This window comes from Pseudorca crassidens, chromosome 4 (genome assembly GCF_039906515.1).
Source record: "Pseudorca crassidens isolate mPseCra1 chromosome 4, mPseCra1.hap1, whole genome shotgun sequence".
Lineage (NCBI taxonomy): Eukaryota > Metazoa > Chordata > Mammalia > Artiodactyla > Delphinidae > Pseudorca > Pseudorca crassidens.
Window position 1 is genome coordinate 2,203,602 of NC_090299.1, and position 26,039 is coordinate 2,229,640.

General features: G+C 48.5%; 1 protein-coding gene across 7 annotated transcripts in view; it reads left to right on the top strand.

Moving 5' to 3' along the window:
• HTT (huntingtin) overlaps positions 1–26,039 on the top strand; it is a 137,014-nt gene that overhangs the window by 90,174 nt on the left and 20,801 nt on the right. For all 7 annotated transcript variants that reach the window (XR_010942814.1, XM_067734943.1, XM_067734946.1 and 4 more), the window contains 8 exons: positions 11,850–12,054; positions 18,082–18,223; positions 20,736–20,915; positions 21,045–21,221; positions 21,513–21,589; positions 22,767–22,905; positions 23,904–24,026; positions 25,510–25,723. Coding sequence is in view for 6 of the 7 variants with exons in the window: in XM_067734943.1 (XP_067591044.1) it covers positions 11,850–12,054; positions 18,082–18,223; positions 20,736–20,915; positions 21,045–21,221; positions 21,513–21,589; positions 22,767–22,905; positions 23,904–24,026; positions 25,510–25,723 (1,257 nt within the window). In the remaining variant the exon portion in view is untranslated. The remainder of the gene's footprint in view (positions 1–11,849; positions 12,055–18,081; positions 18,224–20,735; positions 20,916–21,044; positions 21,222–21,512; positions 21,590–22,766; positions 22,906–23,903; positions 24,027–25,509; positions 25,724–26,039) is intronic.

Consider the following 26,039-nt stretch of genomic DNA (forward strand, 5'->3'; position numbering starts at 1 on the left):
AAGAGTGTGGCCAGAATTGAATTTTGACGATGGTTTACAGCTTCCAGCCACCTTGTTTACTTACCATTGAAATAATTTTCTTTTTGAGGATCTTTTGATTTATGTTCCACCCACTGCGATAAGTCTAAAGTTGAGAAAATAATTAAGCCATGTGAAGAATAAGTTGTTTTTAGTATATGGGCCATTTTAATGTTTGGCCATCGGTTGGTTTGGATCTGACACCAGAAGGGTACCAGTTCACATCGAAGGACGGCTTTCTACCTTCTTTGGATAAGAGCAGTGCATTCTGCGGCCCTAGGCGCATCTAAGTGGATTTCCATGGCGTTCCAGTGGATTTCTGTGCTGTTCACTCACCCGTCACTCTAACTTCCTCTTCCTTTTCTCAGAAATCAGGGGAAATACTTTTATGGTTTGTTGCAGTGCTGTCAAGTCCAGCTTCCTGCAGTGCGCAGATGTTCTGTGTCTGCACTAATCCAGTTGCTTCTGGCCACACGTGGCTGATGGGCACTGGAAGTGTGGTGTTGTGACTGCGGAGCTTTTATTCAGTCTAATTTTGGTTAAATTTGAACAGCCATGCATGGAGTGGAATATTGAGAAGGCCGCGCTCTGCTCCGGAGCCCGGGCTGGGTATCGGGGCACGTGGGTTTTGCCACTCGTGTCTTTGGGCATTGTTCAGTTGGTCCAGTATTTGTAAATAAGGGGTGTATGGGTGTGTACAAACGTCTGTTTCTATCTCCTCGTGTATTTTGATGCCATTTCTTTTAAAGGCACCAGGCAGCAGAATTACTGTGTTTGGTTGCTTTTGAGATAAAATAAACCATCTTGTTTCTTATATAAATAAGGTGTCTTTAGCATCTCAAGTTGGTAATTTTTATTTACGCATTGCTTAAACAATGACAGTAATTTCACCCCTCCGTTGAAAATCGAGATCTTTGAATTTGCCCATTTCAGGTATTATTTCTTAGAACAGGAACTAGTCTGAGTAATGGCCTTGACCTCTCATTTTCTGTTGTTGGCGGGGGTGGTGGTTTATGAATCCCTAAGTCATTTGCCTATTTCACATTCAATCCAGCATAAACAGAAGAGCCAAGAAAGTTACCTAGTCTCCATTTTATAGGTTCTGGGTAACTAACACCTCGTCCTCTCCACTGAGGCAGGCCAGATAGAAGCAGAAGGTGGAGCCGTGGCAGGAGGCTGACAGTGTCCATTGCTTTGTTGCAGGCAGGGCTGGGTTGAGTCCTCCGGCCTGTGGCCGCAGTAAGGCTTCCTAATTCCTCACCGTGTTTTCCAGTCCCCCCCGCACCTCTGCCAGCCCCCACCGTGTGCCCTCCCCACTGCCGTCCAGTGCTCGCCCAGCCGAGGGCAGCAGTGGGCGGTGGAGCCATTCCTGACCCTCTCCCTTCCTTCCTCGCAGGCAGAGCTCTCTTCCCAGTGTTTTATGTGTGGGTCAAAGTAGGATTACTAGAAGGAAGAGAAAATGGTCTTCCTGCAGTGATAAAATGGGCACTGATTCAGATTCGTGCTTGGGCCAGGATGGGGCTGCTGACGGTGTTCTCTTAGGGGTGTGTGGTACCCTTTACATGATTATCTCCATCAACCCTTAGAACAACTCTATGAGATAGTTCCCCATTTCTACTGATGAGAGAATTCAGGTTCTGAACGGTCATATGATAAAACCAAGAGCGAAAACCCAAGAATTTTTTCTTGCCCATTATGTCGTGCTGCTTCTTGGGTTGGTGATGGTAAGTGTAGCAGCTGATGTTTGCAGAGCACTTGCTGTGGGCCCGGCACACACCGTGATATCCGTGTTCTAGCTGAAGTAACTGAGTCACGGGGCTTGTAATGCGTGAGCTCCCAGGTGGTGGGGTGGTTGGGGGAGGTGTCTAGAGCCTGGGCCAGTCCTCGTACAGCGCACACCATCAGCAGTGCCAGTTCCCCCGCGAGAGTCTAGCCCCAGGCCAGCACCAGTGTCCGTCCAGTTCCTCCGTCTGACATCTCGTCCCCCATCCTGGTCCCCGTCCCCTCTTGTGTTTGCTCTTCCCATGATCAGTTCTTCCAGTTTGTGTCTTGAGCGTCTCCTTCGTTCACTCACGCTCTCTTCGCTGCACACTCCATGCGGCGAGACATAGAAGTCTGTCTTTCCTTCTCACCTAGAGCTGCGCTGCTGATCCAGCCTACGAGGCAGAACAAACCCTTTCTTTGCTCTGCGGCTTCCTGAATTGTCCTCCTCTTCTTGTTTACTACACAGTTTTTCAAAAGAAATGTTTCAGGAGTTTATTGTTGTTGCTTCTAGCGCTCTGCTTTCCCTCTTCATCTCCATCCTCAGCGGTTTGCCTCTTGATCTCATTACCAGAAATGCCTCTGCAAAGGCCACCTGTGGGCTTTCCCAGGTCCTCATCTTCCCGGACCCTGCAGCCCAGTTCCATGGACAGACTTCAGCTCGCTGAAACTCCCTCGTCCCTCGACTTCTCCTTCAGTCTTCTCTTTCCAACCTCTTAATTGCATGTGTTCTTGCGCATTGTCAATCACCCCAAAGAGGAGGAGATGTGCGCCTACTTGGCGTCCCTTACTCTGCAGCAGGAAGGAGACACCTTCTTCAGTAGGCGTGAGAGCTTCCCTACAAGCCTCTTCCAAGTCCAACTTGAGCTGAGGTTTCTGTGGTTAATTCCACACTTGTAACTGAAAGGTTGTACCTTTTGAGCACCTTCACCCATTCCCCCCCACCACCACCTCTGGCAGCTGTCAGTCTGACCTCTGTATCTATGAGTTTGGTTTTTTTAGATTCCACATATAAGTGAGATCAAACAGTATTCATCTTTCTCTGACTTATTTCACTTAGCACAATGCCCTCAAGGTCCATCCATGCTGTTGCAAATGACGGGATTTTCTTCCCTTTTTATGGCTAAATAATATTCCTGTGTGTGTGTGTGTGTGTGTGTGTGTGTGTGTGTGTGTGTGTGTGTGTGTTTCACACGTTCTTTATCCACTCATGCTTCAATAGGCACTTGGTTTGTTTCCGTGTCTTGGCTCCTGTGATTAATGCTGCAGTGAACATGGGAGTGCAGGTATCTTTTTTTTTTCTTTTTAAGGAACACATTTATTTATTTATTTATTTATGGCTGCGTTGGGTCTTCGTTGCTGCACGCGGGCTTTCTCTAGTTGTGGTGAACGGGGGCTACTCTTCGTTGCAGTGCACGGACTTCTCATTGCGGTGGCTTTTCTTGTGGAGCACAGGCTTCAGTAGTTGTGGCACATGGGCTCAGTAGTTGTGGCTCACGGGCTCTAGAGCATAGGCTCAGTAGTTGTGGTGCACCGGCTTAGTTGTTCCGCAGCATGTGGGATCTTCCCAGACCAGGGATCGAACTGGTGTCCCCTGTGTTGGCAGGCAGATCTTAACCACTACGCCACCGGAGAAGTCCCGCAGGTATCTTTTTGAGTTAGTAATTTTGTTTCTTTCAGGTATATACCCATAAGTGGGATTGCTGGATCATATGGTAGTTGTATTTTTTTTAATAGATCTTTATTGGAGTATAATTGCTTCACAATACCATGTTAGTTTCTGTCGCACAACAAAGCGAATCAGCCATATGCATACACGTCCCCATATACCCTCCCTCCTGCGTCTCCCTCCCACCCTCCCTATCCCACCCCTCTAGGTCATCGCAAAGCACCGAGCTGATCTCCCTGTGCTATGCTGCTGCTTCCCACCAGCCAACTATTTTACTTTCGGTAGTGTATATATGTCAATGATACTCTCACTTCGCCCCAGCTTTGCCCTCCTACCCCATGTCATCAAGTCCATTCTCTATGTCTGCCTCTTCATTCCAGCCCTGCAACTAGGTTCATCAGTACCTTTTTTTTTTTTTTTTTTTTTTTTAGAATCTGTATATATCTGTTAGCATACGGTATTTGTTTTTCTCTTTCTGACTTACTTTACTCTTCATGACAGACTCTAGGTCTATCCACATCACTACAAATAACTCCATTTCTTTTTATGACTGAGTAATATTCCATTGTAAATATATGTACCACATCTTCTTTATCCATTCATCTGTCAGTGGACACTTAGATTGCTTCCATGTCCTGGCTATTGTCAATAGTGCTGCAGTGAACATTGTGGTACATGTCACTTTTTGAATTATGGTTTTCTCAGGGTATATGCCTAGTAGTGGGATTGCTGGGTCATATGGTAGTTCTATTTTTAGTTTTTTAAGGAAGCTCCATACTGTTCTCCATAGTGGTTGTATCAATTTACATTCCCACCAACAGTGTAGGAGGGTTCCCTTTTCACCACACCCTGTCCAGCATTTATTGTTTCTAGTTTTTTTGATAATGGCCGTTCTGACCGACGTGAGGTGATACCTCATTGTAGTTTTGATTTGCACTTCTCTAATAATTAGTGATGTTGAGCATCTTTTCATGTGCCTCTTGACCATCTGTATGTCTTCCTTGGTGAATTGTCTATTTAGGTCTTCCACCTGTTTTTTAACTGGATTGTTTTTTTGATATTGAGCTCCATGAGCTGTTTGTATATTTTGGAGATTAATCCCTTGTCTGTTGTTTCATTTGCAAATATTTTCTCCCATTCTGAGGGTTGTCTTTTTGTCTTGTTTATGGTTTCCTTTGCTGTGCAAAAGCATTTAAGTTTAATTAAGTCCCATTTGTTTATTTTTGTTTTTATTTCTGTTACTCTAGAAGGCGGGTCAAAAAAGATCTTGCTGTGATTTATGTCAAAGAGTGTTTTTCCTATGTTTTCCTCTAAAAGTTTTATAGTGTCTGGTCTTACATTTAAGTCTTTAATCCATTTGGAGTTTATTTTTGTGTATGATGTTAGGGAGTGTTCTAATTTCATTCTTTTACATGTAGCTGTCCTGTTTTCCCAGCACCACTTATTGAAGAGGCTGTCTTTTCTCCATTGTATGTTCTTGCCTCCTTTGTCATAAATTAGATGCCGATATATATGTGGGTTTATCTCTGGGCATTCTGTCCTGTACCATTGATCTGTTTTTGTGCCAGTACCATACTGTCTTGATTACTGTAGCTTTGTGGTACAGGTTGAAGTCAGGGAGTCTGAGTCCTCCAACTCTGTTTTTCTTTCTCAGGACTGCTTTGGCTATTTGGGGTCTTTTGTGTTTCCATACGAATTGTAAGATTTTTTGTTCTAATTCTGTAGTTTGGTAGTTTGATAGGGATTGCATCAGTGTTTTATAGTTTTCTGAGTACAAGTCTTTCGCCTCCTTAGGCAGGTTTATTCCTAGGTATTTTATGCTTTTTGTTGCAATGGTAAATGGGAGTGTTTCCTTAATTTCCCTTTCTGATTTTTCATTGTTGGTGTATAGGAATGCCAGAGATTTCTGTGCATTAATTTTGTATCCTGAAACCTTACCAAATTCATTGATTAGTTCTAGTAGTTTTCTGGTGGCATCTTTAGCATTTTCTATGTGTAGTATCATGTCATCGGCAAATAGTTTTACTTCTTCTTTTCCAATTTGTATTCCTTTTATTTCTTTTTCTTCTCTGATTGCTGTGGCTAGGACTTCCAAAACTATGTTGAATAAGAGTGGCAAGAGTCTTGTTCCTGATCTTAGAGGAAATGTTTTCCGTTTTTCACCATTGAGTATGATGCTTGCTATGGGTTTGTCGTATATGGCCTTTATTATGTTGAGGTAGGTTCCCTCTATGCCCATTTTCTGGAGAGTTGTTATCATAAACGGGTGTTGAATTTTGTCAAAAGCTTTTTCTGCATCTATTGACATGATCATATGGTTTTTATTCCTTAATTTGTTAATATGGTGTATCACATTGATTTGCGTGTACTGAAAAATCCTTGCATCCCTGGGATAAATCCCACTTGATCATGGTGTATGATACTTTTAATGTGCTGTTGGATTCTGTTTGCTAGTATTTTGTTGAGGATTTTTGCATCTGTGTTCATCAGTGATATTGGTCTATAATTTTCTTTTTTTGTGATATCTTTTTCTGGTTTTGGTATCAGGGTGATGGTGCCTTCGTAGAATGAATTTGGGAGTGTTTCTCCCTCTGCAGTTTTTTGGAAGAGTTTGAGAAGGATTCGTGTTAGGTCTCCTCTAAATGTTTGATAGAATTCGCCTGTGAAGCCATCTGGTCCCGGGCCTGCCTCTCCTGTTCTCCCCTCGGCTTCCTTCCTATGCCCCCAAGGACCCACGTGACCTGGAGGGGGCTTTGGGGGGCAGGAGACTGGCCTGGGAGCTCAGCAGGCTCCCCTGGCCCCTGTGGGGAGGGCAATTGCCCACTGCTCCTTTCCTGCTCCTCCCGGAGGGCCCCTCCCGCCTGCCACTCCTGATCTTCCTGGCCTCCCTCCTATGCCCCCAGGACCCATGAGACCTGGATGGGGCTTTGGGGGCTGGGGGAGCAGCTTGGAAGCTCAGCAGGCTCCCTGGCCCGAGTGGACCAGGCGTTCGCCCTCCACTCTTCTCCGGCTCTTCCTGGAGAGTCCCTCCCACCTGCCTCTCCTGATCTCCCCAGCCTCAGGGGTGCTGATCTTGTCTGGCCTCCACTTCTCCTCCCCCCTTGGTCCCCCTACATCCTACTGGTTTACTCTGGGGTTCCTCCTGCCTCCTTGGGGGTCAGAGTCCCCCACCAGCGGCCGGCAAGCGCCCTAGTTGTGGTGAGAGGCTGACTCCGCGTCTTCCCACAGTTCTACCTTGACTCCTCCTCTGGTAGTTCTATTTTTAATTTTTTAAGGAATGTCTGTACTGTTTTCCACAGTGTCTGCACCAATTTACATTCCTATCATAGTGCACAAGGGTTCCCTTTTTTTCCCGCAGCCTCACCAATACCTGTTATTTCTTGTCTTTTTGATGATAGCCATTTTAACAGGTGTGAAGTGATATGTCACTGTGGTCTTGACCTGCAGTTTCCTGATGATTAAGGATGTTGAGCACCTTTTCATGTACCTCTTGGCCATGTGAATATCTTCTTTGGAAAAATGTCTATTCGAATCCTTTGCCCACTTTTTAAAATTTTTTTGAAGACTTTTTTCTTGCTGTGGACCATGTTTTTTTTTTTTTTTTTTTTGGCAGATATAGTGCTCACTTATTCTCTCCATGTTTAAAAAAGAATTTCAAAATAACAAAATAATTTTATACACCATACAATTCAGGGTAGGGTTGGGCTCAGGGGACCATTTCGTTGTTCACAGTGTGGGCAGAACCCTCTGTGTCCAGACATTTTTTGAGCTAGTTTAGCTTTCAGCTCTGAGTCCTGGTCCCAGTCTTGAAACCACAGAAAGTTAGGGGGTGGAATTTTCTCAGCCACAAGGATGAGGTTCTTGTTCAGATGGGAGGCGAGAGCTTCCTGCACGGGATCAATAAAGCCTCTGATGCAGAAACATGAGGAAGCAAGGGCAGAGGGCACCGGGGCTGAACCAGAGGGGCCTGTCGTTGGGGGGGAGGACCCCTCTCCCGGTCCAGCATTTCCCTGTGCTTACCCCTGTGTCTCCACTGATGCAGAAACATGAGGAAGCAAGGGCAGAGGGCACCAGGGCTGAACCAGAGGGGCCTGTCGTGACGGGGGGAGCCCTCTCCCGGTCCAGCATTTCCCTGTGCTCACCCCTGTGTCTCCACTCAGTAGAAGGGGCTGCCTGAGAGCAGCAGCAGCCAGTATATTTGGTGGAGGAACTTTCTCCTAGTAGCTTCCAGAACCTGAAGACAGGGCCCAGTAGAACTTTGACTGGATTCATGAGATCCCAGGATGCCTGGGAGCTACAAGCCCTTGATTACTGAGATGACCCTGCCAATGGGCCCAGCTCCTGGAAGGCACGGTCCCGTAGTTTTGCAAGGACAGCCCTTGACCAGGGCAGATGGACCTGCACAATCACACTGGAGTGGGACAGATAGACTCCACACTGCTCAGACCAGAAATCAATGTCCTGAACCAAGTGTTCAGAAGACACAAAGCGGACAACCTTCTTAAGGTTGGAGAACACATGGCTAGCCTCAAAGGAGAAACTCTTTCTACACTGCTGGATGGGAAAAGGCAAAGGAGAGTAATGATGCAGGACGGCCTGGTTGGCATCTAGAGGTTGGACAGTTAGCCCATATAAACTGTCAGTGTACTGTTGGTCTGTCCACCAGTCAGAGACAAAAATCTCAGTCTTTCCACTGTCCAGGAGTTCCGGCCACAGAGCCTCCTCTTCCAGGTCCGACACCTGCTTCTTTTGACACCACCTGTAGGAAGACAGGAAGCTGGTCTGTATACAGGCCCTGGGAGTGACCTCCCAGTTTTCCTCTGCCCCCCAGGCATCTCCTCCAGTCGGCACCGTCCATTTCAGGAGGCCTTCGCCATTGGGGTTTGGGAGGAGGTTGCGTCCTATGGGTGTGCTCTCGCAGAAGCGGCCCAGGACACAGGGCCTGGGGTCGTTGGCGGGGGCAGGTAGGTGTGGAGGATGGGTGACAGGGTGGCGTGGCGTCGGGCCAGGATTCTCAGCCACAGGGCCTGGCAGTCCACCAGGTCGTGCCAGTGCCGGCACCCCTGACGGCGGCGCCCGAGCAGAATGTGTTGGGGCACGTGGCGCAGCACCATCTCAAGCAGCTCCGATGACGGCCCAGACCCAGCGCCTCCTTGGGTTCGGGGTCCTGAGCGGGGACCCCAGCGGGCAGGCCCCTGGAAGCTGAGGTGTACATGGTCTCCTCTCCAGGCCCGGCTGCCACTGCTTCTAGGGGGAGAGACATAGTGAACAGGAGGCACAGTAAGCAGGTTATGTACTGTTGGGAAATTACTAAAAATAAAGTCCCGAGCTTCTCGCGAGGGCGGAGTCAAGATGGTGGTGTGAGAAGACGCGGAGTTTGCGTCTCCCCACAACTAGGGCACCTGCTGGATGCTGGTGGGGGACCTCAAGCCCCAAGGAGATGGGAGGAACCCCCAAGCGAACCGGTAGGACGTGGGGGCACTGAGGGGAGAAGAGAAGTAGAGGCCGGACAGGACCGGCACCCCTGAGGGGTGGCTGAGAGGGGCGAGGGGTTCCCACACCTGGAGGGACCCTTGGGGGCTCGGATCGGGGGGTGGGGGGAGTGCGCCCAGCGTTTCCCCCGCCCAGTTGGCCAGAGAAGTCTGCCCAGCTCTCGGGCGGGGTCCTACGCCCTCAGAGTTCCCATCCCGTCGGGCTGCGCTGGCCTTGGGGGCGTAGGAAGGAGGCAGACGGGAGGGCACTCCAGAACCTGAGGAGCAGCAGAAGGAGTGGAGGGCGTTCGCCCCGCCCACTCGGGCCCCGAGAGCCTGCTGGGCTCCCAGGCCTGGTCCCCTGCCCTGCAAGCTCCCCCGTCCCCCTGCCCCACCACACTGGTCCTCTGGGGACCATTTTTAAAGTCTCTATTGAATTTGTTGCAGTATTGCTTCTGTTTTATGTTTTGGCTTTTTGGCCATGAAGCATGTGGGACCTTAGCTCCCTGACCGGGGATTGAACCCTCACCCGCTGCATTGGAAGGCGAAGTCTTAACCACTGGACCACCAGGGAAGTCCCACTTTGCCCACTTTTTAATTGGATTTATTTTTGTTATTAATTTATGTGTTCCTTATATATTTTGGAAATTAACCCCTTATCAGATGTATGGGTTGCAAAGTTTTGTCCCATTCTGTAGGTTGCCTTTTCATTTTGTTGATGGTTTCCTTTGCTCTGCAGAAGCTTTTTAGTTTCATGTAATCCCACTTATTTTTTTTTGTTTTTGTTGCCTTTGCTTTTGGTGTCATATCCAAAAAATTATTGCCAAGACCAACGTCAGGGAGCTTAATACCTATGTTTTCTTCCTTATGGTTTCAGGTCCTACATTAAAGTTCTTAATCCATTTAGAGTTAATTTTTGTGAGTGGTGTAATAAGCTAGGGGTCTAGTTTCATTCTTTTGCATGTGAAGACCCAGTTTTCCCAGCACCATTTGTTGAAGGGACTGTCTTTCATCCATTGAGTGTTGTTGGTCTCTCTCTGCTCTCCCCTCCCGCCTTCTGTCTCCCTCCCTCCTCCTCCCCATCCATGGGACCGCCTCCTTCATGACCTGCCTCGGTTATTGCTGCAGAGATGACTGGTAACTGCCTCCTTAGGTCCTGTCACTCCATCGTCATGGCTGCCTTGGTCTCTCATTTCCATCCTCCCTCTAGACACGTGCTTGCTGTCCTGCCAGCACCTCAGACTTACACTTAAGGCTGGACTTGTCACCTGGTACAGCTGCTCTGCTCCAGCTTCCTCTTCTTGTTGACTTGTTCGTCATTTGTCATTAGAGACGCTCAGACCCCAGCGTCATTGTCGCCCCCCCCGGTGGGCCCCTAGCTTCCTGTCCTGTCCCGCCGGCGGCTTCCTCCTGCCGTCGGGACGCTGCCCCCCAAGGCCGGGCACTTCCCTGACGTCCTTCCGGCAGCAGCAGCCGCTTGCTGGTCGTTGGCTCTGTCCAGCGCTGTACTGAGCCCTTCACTTGGGTTTTATGATTTGATCCTTACTGCAGCCCTGTGAGCGGCTGGTGCTCTGAATTCCATTTTACAAGCGAGGAAACTAAGGCCACAGCGGACGTACGGCCAGGGTCACCGAGCAGGCATGGCAGAGCCACAGTCTGATTTCAAAGCCCACCTCGACACTCCGTCACCTGGATCTCAGCTCTGACCATGGTTTCCTGCTCCCTGTTCAGTAAAACCCCACATCCGTGGTCTGCCATTCCCCGCGTGCCTTGGTCTGGCTCCAGGGTTCCTTTGGGACAGCACCTGGCTCTTCCCTCGTGTCCATGACCCACAGGGAGCCCACGCAGTGACGGAGGCACGAGAGGGAGCAGGCCAGGGCTGGGTGGGCCTGAGGTGGGCGATGCTGACACGGCAGCAACCGGAGAGAACCCAGCCAGTGCGGCCAGAGAGGAGGCGAGCACTGGAAAGCTCCTCGTCGATGTTTCTGTTTGACGAGCTTTTGTCAGCTCTCCTCTTGTCTCGGGGCGTGGGTGTAAGCAGTCATGAGGAGTGAGAAGTCTGTGGTCTGTTTGTTTCTGCCTGTCTTAGGGCCCTTTTGTGTTGGCATGTGTTGAAATTTAGAGCAGAAACAAGCTTTTGACTCGCCAGAAGTGATGCCAGGAGTCCTCAGCTGGGGGGACAGGGAGCCCCTGGCACCTCCTGTCATGTCCAGTCCTGCTGCGTCCCAGGCTGCACTTCACGGCATGCACGTGTCCCCGTGTCCCTGGGGTGAGGGCCAGTCTAGGTGCATCCAGGGCGGGGTGGAGAGACAGGCGTGTGGAGCTGGCTTCGTGTCGGTCCAGAAGTGGGATAGAATGAAGTCATGAATTCACTCTCTCCTAGGGGAGAGTCTTCCCGGCCTTAAGGAGGATGCTGTGGGAAACCGGGGCAGAGCCTGGCTGGATCTGCTGCTGACGTGCGGGTCTGAGTGTGGGCGCCTGCCTGCGCGGCCACCTTGCCCCGGGTGGTCACCCCGTGCTGGGTGCAGAGGCCCCCTGGCCCTCGGCTCTCAGGGACCTGCCGTTCCCACCCGCGCGGCTGTGGCTTGGGCTGTCCTGGGTGCCGTGACCTGATGGGCTGCATGGTGGCTGCTGCCTTCTCGGTGGAGCTGTGTCCACGGTCAGCACCACTGAGGCTCCCGGCTCGGAGCCCCTGGAGAGCTGGTCACTCAGTGGGGAGGACGGGACGGTGGGGGCGCCGGCTTCCTTGGCTGCTCCACTGAGGAAGCAGAATGTCAGGCTGGAATTTTCTAAGTGCCAGAGGCTGTGAACGTGTCCATGTAGCAGAGAGCCCTGTGTGTATCTTCTTTGTGTAAAAGCTTCTCGTGGTTGCGAAGCGTTGGACCATGGTGTGTCTCCCCGTAATCGGGTTTATTTTGGCTTGTTTCTAGGGACATTCCGGAGAATCACTGCAGCTGCCTCGAGACTCTTGACGGACGGCGCGGATGGCAGCTTCTACGGCCTGGAGAGCTTGAACGCCTGGGTGCGCTCCATGGTCCCCACCCACCCGGCCCTCGTGCTGCTCTGGTGTCAGATCCTGCTGCTCGTCAGCCACACCGACTACCGCTGGTGGGCAGAGGTGCAGCAGACCCCCAGGTACGCGCGCTCTGCTCCCCGGGAGGCCAGCCCGGGCTCGTGTGCCGGGGCTCGGAGCAGCCTGAGCTCTGGCTCCCTTTTCATGAGGCTTTGTAAAGATTCTGCCGCATGTTAGTCTTTCTTTCACGGACACTCTATTGGAGGGGAAACGTGGTCCGACTACAGGCATTCAGAATAGCCGCTGCTTTTCACATGTGATTTCTTTGACAAGTTCTTTGACACTGTTCCATCTTACGGCCGTTTTTGTCATGCTGTGTCCCTCCTGCTGGGTTCTCATCCTTAAATTGGTTCCAGAGCCAGACATGTTGCGATGGCTTAACTTCATTATAAGTTAAATGTGGTTCTGGTTATTCTTAGATAATGAAGAAATTATTTAGCAGCCTTTCAAAACTACTTGGAAATACCTTATTTTTTTTTATCATTCAATAAGACTTGTTAAGTATCTGATTGTGGGTGGCCCTGTTTTTGCAAAAAGTTGTCAGGTCTGAGTCTCTGTTTCTAGGCACCCTCTTGCTCAGCCATTTGTACATATGTGGAAAGAAAAGATTTGATTTCGGCCCCCCCACACCCCCCCACCCCGCAGCTGAGTCCTCAGTGCGGTGTTTCTGGAAGACTCAAGAGCCGATGGCGAGGAGAGAAAGCTATGGAAATAGGAGACTGCAGGGGCTGCAGGGTTGAGGTCAGCTCCTCTCTGCTCAGCATGGAAAGACAGCCAAGTGAGGCCGTGGGTCCCGCGTTGGCTGGTCCAGTCCTCTCACTGGAAAAGCCAACGTGAGCAGCAGTATTACACCTCTACCCTGTGCTGTATGTTGTGGGACATGCAAAGGAAAAATAATCGCTGCTTCCTGCCCTCCAGGTGCTTACAGTTAGTTGGGGAGGACAGAGCAGTGAAAACATTCGACATGCTTAGAGAACAGTTTAAGCCTGTCGTGATGACTAAAGTATTGTAAGAGTCGGAAACAGAAAATCGGTGTCTTCTACTTCAGAGCTTCTTCACTGTGCGTATAAATCAACTGGGGAGCTTGTTCAAATCAGATTCTGATTCAGCAGATGGCTGATGGTGCCTGGGACTCTGCATTTCCGCCAGACTCCTGGGGGTACCAGTGCTCTGATCCATGGAGTACGCTCTGAGCAGTGAGGCCCTGGGTCCTTGAGGATTTTGCCTCAGAGCACCCAGGGGGCTGTTCCAAGGACCAAGCCTGTGCTCCAGCCCACTGTCGGACCGGATGGCTGGGCACCGTAGGAATTAGGGTCCTGGGCTCTTGTGTTATTGCAGCCTCCCCAGTAGCCTCTCTGGATACCAAGGGCAGGACTTGAGTTAGCTGATAATACTAACAGATGTTGGGTGGGTGGACGGTAAGTGAGAAGGTATCCACCGCCCAAATGGATCCTCAGCCAGTGTTTCTTAGCTTCTGCCCCACTCTCCTTCTCCTCCTCCTCTTCCTCTGCCTTTGCACGTACGGTGGGTGGTGAGGGCAGAGGCCCACCTGGAGTGGGTTCAAGAGGAAATGGGAGGCAGACCCCAGTCTGATGAATGGAGGGCCTTCCACAGAAGAATCCTGTGGGCTCTCCTAAAGTGTCAGTCAGTGTCATGGAAGATACAGAACTGTTGGCTTGGATGAAAAGATGTAAGAGTGCATGACAAATAGGTACAGTTTTATGATCCTTGATTACATTCTGGATCTGGGGGCTGAAACCACTAGAAAGGACATTATTGGGTCAACAAGCTGCATTTGAATGTGAGCTCTACATAACTTGTTGCTTTTGGTTATGAGTAGTACTTAGGGGACACACTTGCTGAGGTATTTAGGGGTGCGGTCTCTTGACCTGCAGATTACTCTCAAATGGTGCAGCCCCCCAGATTGCGTGTGTGTACAGTGTGCATGAGTGTCGAGTGTGTGTAAGGTGTGTGTGTATGTGTGGAGCACGTGCATGTGTGTGGCGTGCGTGCCTGAGCGCAAAGGTGGTGACTTGCTAGTAGTTGAATCTAGGTGAAGAGTATGCCGCTGTTAATTAAATTATTCTTTTTTTTATATAAATTTATTTATTATTATTTTTTCGGCTGCGTTGGGTCTTTGTTGCTGTGCGCAGCTTTCTCTAGTTGCGGCGAGCGGGGGCTACTCTTCGTTGCGGTGCGCGAGCTTCTCATTGTGGTGGCTTCTCTTGTTGTGGAGCTCGGGCTCTAGGCGTGTGGGCTTCAGTAGTGGTGGCTCGCGGGCTTCAGTGGTTGTGGCTCGCGGGCTCTAGAGTGCAGGCTCAGTAGTTGTGGCGCACGGGCTTAGTTGCTCTGCGGCATGTGGGATCTTCCTGGACCAGGGCTCGAACCTGTGTCCCCTGCATTGGCAGGCAGATTCTTAACCACTGCGCCACCAGGGAAGCCCTGAATTATTCTTTGAGCTTTTATATCAGCTTGAAAGTTTTCAAAATAAGAGTGAAGGAAAAAAAATGACGAAAGAGGGACATTTAGGGAGCAGCTCTACACACGGTTAGGAGGAGTTTCGCTCTGGAGGGAAACAGAGACATGGGAAATGAGGACATGAGAGAGTTTCTAGATGAGAGAACGAATGGCATGGGTGACCCCTTACAGAAGAGAGCGTTATCCTAGAGTTGGCAAGAGCAGATGGGATCTAAGGGACAGACATTGGCTTTATGATATTGATTTATTTTTTGCCAGCTTTTTATAGTTCAATGATTCAATATGATTTCTCTCCATATATTAGCAGATATGGGAAGCTCACTGATTCTGGGTTCTCAGCTCAGTCATTATTTCCTCAGGGAAGCCTTCCTGACTTCTCTTTGGTGAAGTCTCACTGTCTGCTCTTACCCCAACCTTTGCCTCTTTTTTGTGGCATGTGTTGAGACTGTAATTTGACATTTATTTGTGTGATAATTTGGTTAATATCTCTCCCTCTAGATCATAATTCCCACAAGGGCCCTCTTAGTGTCCCCAGCACTAACATGAGTTAGTGATTTAATTACCCTGATAACAGAAATAATAATAATGTATTGGTAAAGACCTTTTATATATAGATCACTAGCACTTATATAGCATTAAGTGCCAGATATTGTTCTGTGGGCTTTCCACTATGATAAGTTATTAAAATCTCTCGAAATGCATGTATATTATAGACAAGGAAACTTCTTTTCCCAGAGAAGTTGAATAACTTGCCCACTATCACACATTAACAGACATGTGTGCATGCATGGGCCCCCAACTCGATTATTTTCACCTATTATAGCTGAAAGTGTCATATAAGTGTGGGTTTATTTCTAGGCTCTCTATTTTCTGTTCCATTGATCTGTGTGTCTGGTTTTATGTCAACACCGTACTGCTTTGATTACTGTGGCTTTGTAGTGTAGTTTGAAGTCAGGGAGCGTGATACCTTCAGTTTTGTTCTTCTTTCTCAAGATTGCTTTTGGCTGTTCGGAGTCTTTTGTGGTTCCATGCAAATTTTAGAATTTTTTGTTCAAGTTCTGTGAAAAATGCCATTGGAATTTGGATGGGGATTGCATTGAATCTGTAGATTGCTTTGTGTGGTATGAACATTTTAACAATATTAATTCTTCTAATCCATGAGCATGGAATATCTTTCCATTTATTTTTGTCTTCTTTAGCTTCTTTCATCAGTGTCTTTCAGTGTATGTAGTTCTTTCACCTCCTTGGTTAAATTTATTATTAGGTATTTTATTATTTTGATGCAATTGTAAATGGGATTATTTCCTTAATTTCTCTTTCTGATAGTTTGTTATTTGTGTATAGAAATACAACAGATTTCTGTATATTGATTTTGTATCCTGCAATTTTACTGAATTCATTGATTACTTCTAGCAGGTTTTTAGTGGACTCCTTAGGGTTTTCTATGTACAGTATCATGTCATCTGTAAGTAATGCAAATTCTTCTTTCTGACTTGAATGCCTTTTGTTTCTTTTTCTTGCCTAATTGCTTTGGCTAGAACTTCCAATACTATGTTGAATAAAAGTGGCGAGAGTAGGGATCCTTGTCTTGTTCCTGATCTTAAAGGAAGAGCTTTTAGCCCTTCACCATTGAGTATGATGTTAGCTGTGGGCTTGTCATATATGGCCCTTATTATGTTTAGGTACGTTCTCTCTGTACCCATTTTATTGAGAGTTTTTATCATAAATAGATGTTGACATTTGTCAAATGCTTCTGCATCCATTGAGATGATCATATATTTTTTATTCTTCATTTTGTTAACATGATGTATTTTATCGATTGACTTATGGATGCTGAACTATCCTTGCATCCGTGGAGTAAATCCTACTTATCATGGTGTATAATCCTTTTAATGTACTGTTGAATTCAGTTTGCTAATAACTTGTTGAGGATTTTTGCATCTATGTTCATCAAGGATATTGCCTTGTGATTTTCTTTTTTTGTGGTGTCCTTGTCTGGTTTTGATGATGAGTGTGTCTATTTCCAAAAGATAATAAAAATGAATTACTAGAAGTTTGGAATACAAAGTACAAGTCATTATTTTCTATCTGTGTACTCAGCAGATATAGAACTGCTCTATCAATTGTTACAGAGGTTCTGTATGCAGCCCAGCGCTGGCTCTCAGATGAGCACGGGCTCCCAGGCCACACTTCCTGGAAGTACCCATGGTTGCCACAGTGGGGTCTGTTTTTGTCTGCTTCTTATTTTGGGGATTAGATCATCATAGTCTTATGATTTGCTTTCTACCTGTCCTACCTTTTGGTGGACGGTTAGGGTCCTGCATACGCAGTCATCTTTTATTTGGGAAGTTCATTTGCTATCAGTAGCTGGCAGTGTCTGTCCTGAGGTCTTGGGCGCTTGCCCTCCTACAAACTGGGACTAAATTTGGGTTGACATTGGACCTTCTTTGTGTCCACTGCTAATATTTGAACTGCAAATCTCCCCTTATCTTTCAGAGGCTTTTTCCCCTATAGCTATACTATTGCAAACACAGAATTGCAGCTTGAATGTAAGTCATGTTGGGGCTGGCAGGAGGGCTGACTGAAAAAGGAAAGGTTTTTTGTTAGTTTTTAATTGACATATAACTTACAGTACAGTAGAATGTACTGTTTTGTACCCGATGTAGTCAGGTCACCACCACCACAATCAAGAGTTAGACCAGTATCATCGCTTCAGAGAATTCCCTCCTGTCCCAGTGCAGCCGCCCCCTCCCCCTGCCCCTCCCTCGGTAACCACTGATCCATGTTCTGTCATGATAGAAGTTTTTAAACAATTCTCTTCTAAATCCTGAGGCGTTAACAGGAAGAGTTGACACATTTCAGAATATTCTAGTCCTGGTGTCATCTTCGTCTCCACTAAGCCTTAGCAGAGACTTGTAGGCTCTTGGCCGCTGAGGTGAGGGGATTGTCTTACCCTCAAGTCAGAGGGCTGTTTGTGAGCATGGCAACTACTGTGTTTTAAGAGTTGTGGCCAGTACTGAGAGTCCCAAAGTTTGTAATTCTCATCTCCTTAGAAAGAAAAAAGACAAGGTGAGAAGAAGTAAAGATGAAGTGAAATAACCTTCACTAGTGGGGAATTAATTCTGCAGAAATGCTTTTAAACAGCGTTTCCATAATAGCATAGACGCTGTGGGCATGCTTAGGGTTGTAACTTTTCGTTGGTAATTGAAGAGTAAAGTATGGAAATGCAGAGGTTTTCTTCTGTCACTCGACGGCTTTCGTAGCAAGCTAAAACCAGAGATTTCAAAAGCAATAGCTCTGCCATCAGACACGGCCAGTGAGATAAGAGCGCTGATTGAATGTGCAGCTTTGTGGTGGATTTTGCCTTTCAGTCAAGCATTTAAATTTTCTGCCTGTTAGATCCTCTGTTTATTTTAACTTTCCATGTGTGCTTTATCATAACTCAGAAACAGATCACTAAGAGCAGATCTTACACATCATTCTGATGTGGCAGTATTTAAAGTAACTGTCTGCTTTAGAACTGGTACTAAACGACAGTCATCTTCAGTGTTTTGAAAATAAGCCGGCTGTCATCACAGAAACACTGTCAGAGCTTCTGTTGCTCCTTCTAGAAGACGCAGTCTGTCCAGCACGAAGTCACTTAGTCCCCAGATGTCTGGAGAGGACGAGGATTCTGATGTGGCTTCCAAACTGGGAATGTGCAATAGAGAAATAGTACGAAGAGGAGCTCTCATTCTCTTCTGCGATTATGTCGTAAGTTTGAAATTGCGAGGGGGGGCGGGTTGGGGGCTGGAAAACACCTCGCGCGGATGATACTTCTACAGACTGACTTCCACCGTCCGTCACTCCACCAGAATGAAAGACTAAAATTAAAGTTGAATCCTGCTCCCAAGTATAATTGGAAATCAGGCTTGGCATCCAGCCCTGGGAGTTTACGTTTGTCTGTAAAAGATTCAGTGGGGAATCACTTGCTCTTCACCAATCGCAGTGCTGGGCGCCTTTGTTGTTTTGAGGGACGCCATGGAGTAACAATGATAATAAAAAGAAGTTACAAGTTTGACTGAGTGAGGTTCTGATTAAAAAAATTTTTTAATCTGTGGAAAAGGTATTAGAATGTTAATTGCTGCATTTTTAGATTCGTATTTGAATGACATTCTTTTAAAAAATAACTTTTGTGGAATTTTTGACCATAAAACTAACATCTCTTGTTTAATACAAAAAAAGTTACAAAAACCAAATAAGTAAACAGAAGAAAATAACATCTGTAATCGTATTACTCAGAGAGAACTCGTTGTTCCACTCTCACTGGGATCTGATACCTTTTCCAGGCTGATAGAAAGTGCTGCCTTCCTTTGGTGCAGACATGGTGCCATGAAGGCCGCTGTCGCTCAGCAGCGCGTCGGAAAAGGAGTAGACTCCTTCACCTGAGCTGCTTGTTGAGATCTTTTTTGCCATGATAGCAATTTGTTAATATTCATGTTTTGTTTTACATTCTTTTTTTTTTTTGTAAATTCATTTATTTTTGGCTGCTTTGGGTCTTCATTGCTGCACGTGGGTTTTCTCTAGTTGCGGTGAGCGGGAGCTACTCTTCGTTGTGGTGCGCAGGCTTCTCATTGTGGTGGCTTCTCTTGTTGCGGAGCATGGGCTCTAGGCACGCAGGCTTCAGTAGTTGTGGCACGCGAGCTCAGTAGTTGTGGCTCATGGGCTTAGTTGCTCTGCGGCATATGAGATCTTCCCAGGCCAGGGCTTGAACCTGTGTTCCCTGCATTGGCAGGCGGATTCTTAACCACTGCACCACCAGGGAAGCCCCTTGCTTTGCATTCTTGATGTTCAAATAGTTTTTCTAACTTGTTCCACTTTTGAGAAATAATTTGATATAGTTATATAATGCTGTTTTCACAGAAAATTAAGAAAAATATTTAATACTATCTAAAATACTAAAAAGTTAATACTATCAAATTATCCCACAGTAAAAGTATTAAGCATTAACCAGATGCCACAGATTTATCTCGTTTTATAATTTCTGCCTAGGGTCATGAATTACAGTGAAAAGGCAACATATGTATTGGGTTGGCCAAAAAGTTTGTTCGGCTTTAAGTAAAAATAACATTTTCCGGGCTTCCCTGGTGGCACAGTGGTTGGGAGTCCGCCTGCTGATGCAGGGGACGCGGGTTCGTGCCCCGGTCCGGGAGGGTCCCGCATGCCGCGGAGCGGCTGGGCCCGTGAGCCATGGCTGCTGGGCCTGCGCGTCCGGAGCCTGTGCTCCGCAACGGGAGAGGCCACAACAGTGAGAGGCCCGCGTACCACAAAACAAAACAAAACAAAACAAAACAAATAATAATAACATGTTTCATTTTCACCAAGAACTTTTTTTTTTTTAATATTTATTTATTTAGGCTGCACCGGGTCTCAGTTGCGGCATGCAGAATCTTTTAGTTGTGGCACACGAGCTCTTAGTTGTGGCTTGCGAACTCTTAGTTGCAGCATGTGGGATCTAGTTCCCCGACCAGGGATCGAACCCAGGCCCCCCTGCATTGGGAGCACGGACCACCCCCCCGCTGGACCACCAGGGAAGGCCCACCAAGAACTTTACTGAACAACGTATTCATTAACTGAACAAACTTTTTGGCCAACCCAAAATTTAAAACTGTATTTTTCTCATTTCCTTATAAATCTTACATGAAATTTCTTCCCTTAAGATCCACTTGATCTATGGGAACCATCCATATTTTGGATTCAGGAAATCTATCAAAACTGACAGTTACAGGAAATTCTTTTTTTCTACTGACCTGTCACAAAGCTGCAGCGAGGGTAACTGGAGAATTCCCGTCAGGAGGCTGGACTGAGGCCTGGGCGAGGCAGGGCTTGCCCTGGATGGGAGCACCACCCGCTCTCGTGTCTCAGCTGGGGCCGGTCACGCCGTTCCCACTGCCCTCGGGAGGCGCCGGGCTCTCAGGTGCCCCAGACCGCCCGCGGCCCTGGGCCACGCTCTTCTCCTGTGTCCCTGAGCTGTGCCGCTGGGGCGCACCTCCCTGGGGCCTGACTTTGGACAGCTCGGCTGCGGTGCACAGTTGCGGGTGCCGGCTCTGTAAAGTGTGTTGTCACCTCATCAGTCATGGTGCTCAAACACTCAATACTTTCAGTGAGGATTATAATTCGGAGTTGGTTTTCTCCTTCCTACCACTTCCGGCCTTTTCTGTGGCGCTAGTGTCTGCTCTTGCCTCGTCCACTAGAAGATGGCCTTTCATCGTTGTCTTGTCCTCAGTGCCAGAACCTGCACGATTCAGAGCACTTAACGTGGCTCATCGTCAACCACATTCAGGACCTGATCAGCCTGTCCCACGAGCCTCCTGTGCAGGACTTCATTAGTGCTGTGCATCGGAATTCCGCGGCCAGCGGCCTTTTCATCCAGGCAATTCAGTCTCGTTGTGAAAATCTTTCAACTGTAAGTCTCCCTGATGCCGGCTATCGCCAGTTTTCTCTGCCTTGAAAATGGAGGGTTGGCATTTTTAAGCTGCTCTTTCCAGTGGTCAAAACCCTCTGCGCTTATTTCTCTCCTTCTCTCAAACCGCAGCCCACCACGCTGAAGAAAACCCTCCAGTGCCTGGAAGGGATCCACCTGAGCCAGTCGGGCGCCGTGCTGACGCTGTACGTGGACAAGCTTTTGTGTACTCCGTTCCGTGTGCTGGCTCACATGGTCGACACCCTTGCTTGTCGCCGGGTGGAGATGCTTCTGGCTGCAAATTTACAGGTACTGGGAGAAAACACGGATGTTGTTTTTTACTGAAAACCTGGCAGGGCAGGCGGAACACTTGGCTGGCTCCTCCCCCACGGGGATAGTCTTCACGTGGCCACCGAGGGGAGCGTGCAACACGGATGAGCTGGTCCTTCCTTGTGTGTCCGATATGGGTGCTTCCTGTACTTCTTCTAGTCCGCCTTTGCCACCAGAGCCGGACACGCCCCTTTATCGTCTGCAAATGAGCACAGGTGACTTTGACTCTTGTGCGTTGCAGCCCCACTGACGTGTTCTTGTCTGCTTTAGAACAGCACGGCCCAGCTGCCGGCGGAAGAGCTAAGCAGGATCCAGGAGCACCTGCAGAGCAGCGGGTTAGCGCAGAGGTAACGCCGGGGCCCGGTGCTCCTTGCTTTCTGAGTGTGAAGACTAGGGTTTGCGAGGGCACAGACTTGCAGGATGAGAGGCTGGCGTGCTGTATTGGTGGGTTCACTGCAGAAGGGCCTTGAGAGAGAGCCTTCCGAAATTAACACAGTTGGATCTCAACGTGTACACAGTGAGGACCAGCTGGCAGTGTCAGCTCTGCCGCGATAATGCGCCGTGGCTGTGTGAGGGTGGCGGGTGTTCCTGTGGCCTCCACTCACCATCTGCGATGAGTCATCGATCAGCTCTGTCTTAGCAAAAATCAAAGCCTGTGATCTAATTGCTAAATAAGACCTGGCCGAGCTGAGAGACGTTACCTAGTTCTCGGCGAGAATTGTTTCTACATCTTGTCAACATTTTGTCTCTCTGTGGCTGTTTATCACCTAATCTTGTTTGCAAAGTCTTTTTGAGGCCTTTGCCAGAAATCCTGATGTCTTACATGAGTGTATTTCCGTGACTGCAAGATAAATGAAGAGAAGCCTTTATCTTCTCTCCTCCACAGCAGGGAAAACGTTTGTGAGAGAGAATCTGGTTACTGTACTGACTTCAGTCTTAAGAGTAGCTGTTGCCGGTTTCTTTAACCGAGAAGGGGTAGGACTTGGGCAGTACGAGGCTTTAGGTGACTCGTCAGTATGCTGGGTGACTTACGTTGTAATTTGCATCATGAAGTTGTTGTTCTCGTAGCAGGTGGTGAGAGGCGACACTATCCCTATTTTCGACCCTAGACTTATTCAGGCAGACGAGGAGGGGTAAAAATATTTTGTGCCAGATGAGGTGATTCTTTTATGAAATGAATGTAAATGGGTATAGATTGTATATGTGGGGAGATAAAGTAGGAGATTTTGTGCACTGGGATCTCAGGTGGCTCGTTTTGTGTTGATAAACAGTGCCTGTATTAGCTGTTATGCCGTGTATTGCCTGCTGCAGTGTTTGAGTATAAATGAAATTTCTGAAAAATACTTATGGGACATAAACTGTGGTTGTTACCAGTAAACTGGGGCCTGAATTTGCATCATGACTTGAGTGTCGATGAGAAATAGCTCTGAACAGAAAGTTTCAAACGTGTCGCCTCGCTGTAAGAAGCCACTGTTGCTCCCTCCCGTGCAGCTGTGCCCTAACCCGTGTGTGATTGGATTCCAGACACCAAAGGCTCTACTCCCTGCTGGACAGGCTTCGTCTCGCCACTGCACCGGCATCGCGTGGCCCCGCTCCTCTGGTCACGCCCCACCCGCTGGACGGGGATGGGCCCCTGGCACTGGAGACAGTGAGTCCTGACAAAGTAAGTGTCCAGCACGTCTGGGTGTGACACACAGGGCCCCCTCGGGGGCCTCTGCAGCGGGTGGCTCTGCAGCGGGTGGCTCAGGCGGCAGGACGTCCTGGCGCTCAGCACAGCCCCTGAGGGCTCTTGACCTGCCCTGTTTCTTGCCAGCAATGGGCACAGTCACGCCAGCGACAGGACGCATGAGGTCCAGCCTGGGTTTTAGCAGGGGGCATGGGGTGAGAAAGGAAATGCTGACCCGGGTCATTAGTAGGGGGCTGAGGGTCATGGTGATTAATGGAGAATCAGGAGACGGGTGGCCACGGCCTGCCCAACTGGCGTGTCTCCCTTTCCTTAAGCCTGCTGACCCGCTGCATATTGACCCACCACCCCAGGGGACCTGGTACCTTGTCATCACCCTCACTGCTCACACCTCAGAGCCGGGGGCCATTTGGGGCCTTGGTAGGGCCTTGGTGTGCTCCTTTCCTGGAGAGAGTTCATTTTAAATATGAACTTGGAGTCCAAGATCCAGCAGCCCAGGCGTAGATAACAGAGTCCGGGCGACTGTTCTCAGGCATGGTTTGTTCAGCCCCTCCACTGCACTGGCCCTGGGGAGAGAAGAGCAAAGCAGACCCCCCAGTAGAAGGTGATCAGCATGATGCCCAGCAAGGGGTGGACGGAGAGGTGGGCCCGCTACCCGCAGTACTTTACTGAGTTTGAGGGACCGTGGAGCGATCGCCAGGTGAGGGGAGAGGGTGTCCAGACAGGTAGCAGCAAGTCCAAAGACACAGCCAGTACCAGTTCCCACGGGAAAGGGCTGTGGGCGCTGAGCAGCCCGCACGGTGACAGCGTCCAGTTTTACCAGAGCTGTGTTCATGGTCCAGGGAGGCCACTTGTCCTTTGGCCTGGGACAGGACACGAGGCTCAGTAGGAGAAGAAACAAGGTGCCTCCGGTCAAGTTGAAGCCCCTTGAGAGCCTGCCCAGTCGCCTCCCGCCACCCGCCTTTTCTCCTCCCCAGGACTGGTACGTACGTCTGGTTAAATCCCAGTGCTGGACGCGGTCAGACTCTGCACTGCTGGAAGGGGCAGAGCTGGTGAATCGGATCCCTCCGGGTGACTTGAACGCGTTCATGATGAACTCGGTACAGTGGAGCCGCGGAACCCTTGGGAACCCTTTCTCTTGTTACTCACACGTGTTTGATGTGTTCCATTGTCATGTGACCGAATAGCAATGTGCACCACCTACCTTTGTGCCTTAACAGCAGAGACCCTAACCCAGACAGGACAGGATGTTATTTCAGCCACGTTAGAGTCTAAAAGGAGGGGAATTGTGTTTAACTCACCTTTTCGTGCATTTAAAGAAAATAGGTTCCCTTAGGTTCTGATTGCTTGTCTCGTGCTCGTGAGCAAAAGTACTGGGATGGTGCCATGGTGCATGATTTAACTGACTTTTTCATGATGTTATGGAAGTTAGTAAGCCCCTCCCTACCTGGAGCGGGGTCCCCTCCCCACTGTGTGCAGTGAGGCCCCCCACCCTCACTAGGTGTCACACAGGCCTGCTGTGCGGAGCTGGCCCAGGAGCCCTGGCAGGGGCATCCGTGTTCCTGTCCTCAGCTGTTGGACTGGTGCTGTGAGGGCTGGAGGCCCCTTGATGGTGTTGGCACAGCCTTGGCAGAGTCCTTCTCAGACCTGCTGGGACCAGCAGCCGACAAACCTTTAGGTGTTAATAGTGCTGCCTGGAAATATGCCAAGTGGGAGGGACGCAGGGACGTGGGGGATGGCAAGGACCGGCAGGTGTGGCGTAGAGAGCTTCAGGGTGCAGCCACATGTTCCCAAGCACTGACCCTCCCTCAGTTTGAAAGAAAGAGCTACATGGGGAAAACAGGAGACTTGGCCCAAAACCAGTTTGCCAGACTCATTTGAAGAGCCCTTCAGTGAAAGCTGATTTGCTGATAAGTGATAAATTTGCTTAATAACCAACTGAATTTTCCAAATTTGCTCATTAGACTTTTAACAGCATTAAAGAAAGGCTCAGCTGCAATGGCTAGGGGTCGATTTTGGTCGCTGACAATGACATGTGCTTTTCTGAATATTAACTAAATTAAGATTGGCCAAAAAGATCCTTAAATGGCTTTAAAAAGTTGGCAAAGCACAGTACAAATTGAAACAGTATCGTATGAAATGCTGTTTTTCCAATCAGACTTGTGGCATTTATACGACTGCGTTGATTTATTTCAGCTGCTTTTGAACATAACTTGTCTTTTTCAAACATTGAGATGTTTGGTGTTTCACTGTTTCTTGGATGGCACATCATCTTGATTTTGTATCTTCATCAGTTAAATTTCATCATATTAAAGTTTTGATTTTAAATAAATCTGAAGACATAAAAAAAATATTTCTTTAAAATTAAAGTACCCACAAGCGACCAGAAATACACTTCACCGATCATATGTTAAATGGAGATGTTCATTTATTTGTAACAGAAGTAGAATAAGGTATTCTTTCAAGTGTTTTGGGTGGCGTACTAATCTGTTATCTCAGAAACGTTTGCTTCTCTGCTGTGTTTCTCTTGCCCGACTGAAAGCTTGTAATCGGCATTGTTGAACCTTTAATGCCCCGATTCAGGAGTTCAACCTAAACCTGCTAGCCCCGTGCTTGGGCCTGGGCGTGCGTGAGATCTGTGCGGGCCGGAAGAGCCCCCTTTTTGCAGCAGCTCGCACGGCGACTCTGGACCGCGTGGCCAGTGTGGTTCAGCAGCTGCCCGCTGTCCACCACGTCTTCCAGCCGTTCCTGCCGGCAGAGCCCACCGCCTACTGGAGCAAGTTGGACGATCTCTTTGGTAATTAAAATCAAAGTCCCCTTATTTTAAAAAAACGCTGCAGAGCCAGTGCCACGCTCTGTACCGAGTGAAAATACAGTCAACACTGTCGATCTGATACACCAAAGGCACTTACAGAGGCCACCGAGAACCTGCACTGGGGCCCTGGCTCTGCGTGTGTTTTGGTGTGTTTGCTGCTTGGCCGTTCCTTGACGTGGCCCGAGCTCGGGGCCTGCGAGGAACGCAGGCTCAGCCTCGGGGATGTGGGTCCTGGTCTCGCGGGGTGGTGGGTTGTGTGCCCGTGTGCTTCCGGGAGCCATGTCTTTAGTTCCCATCA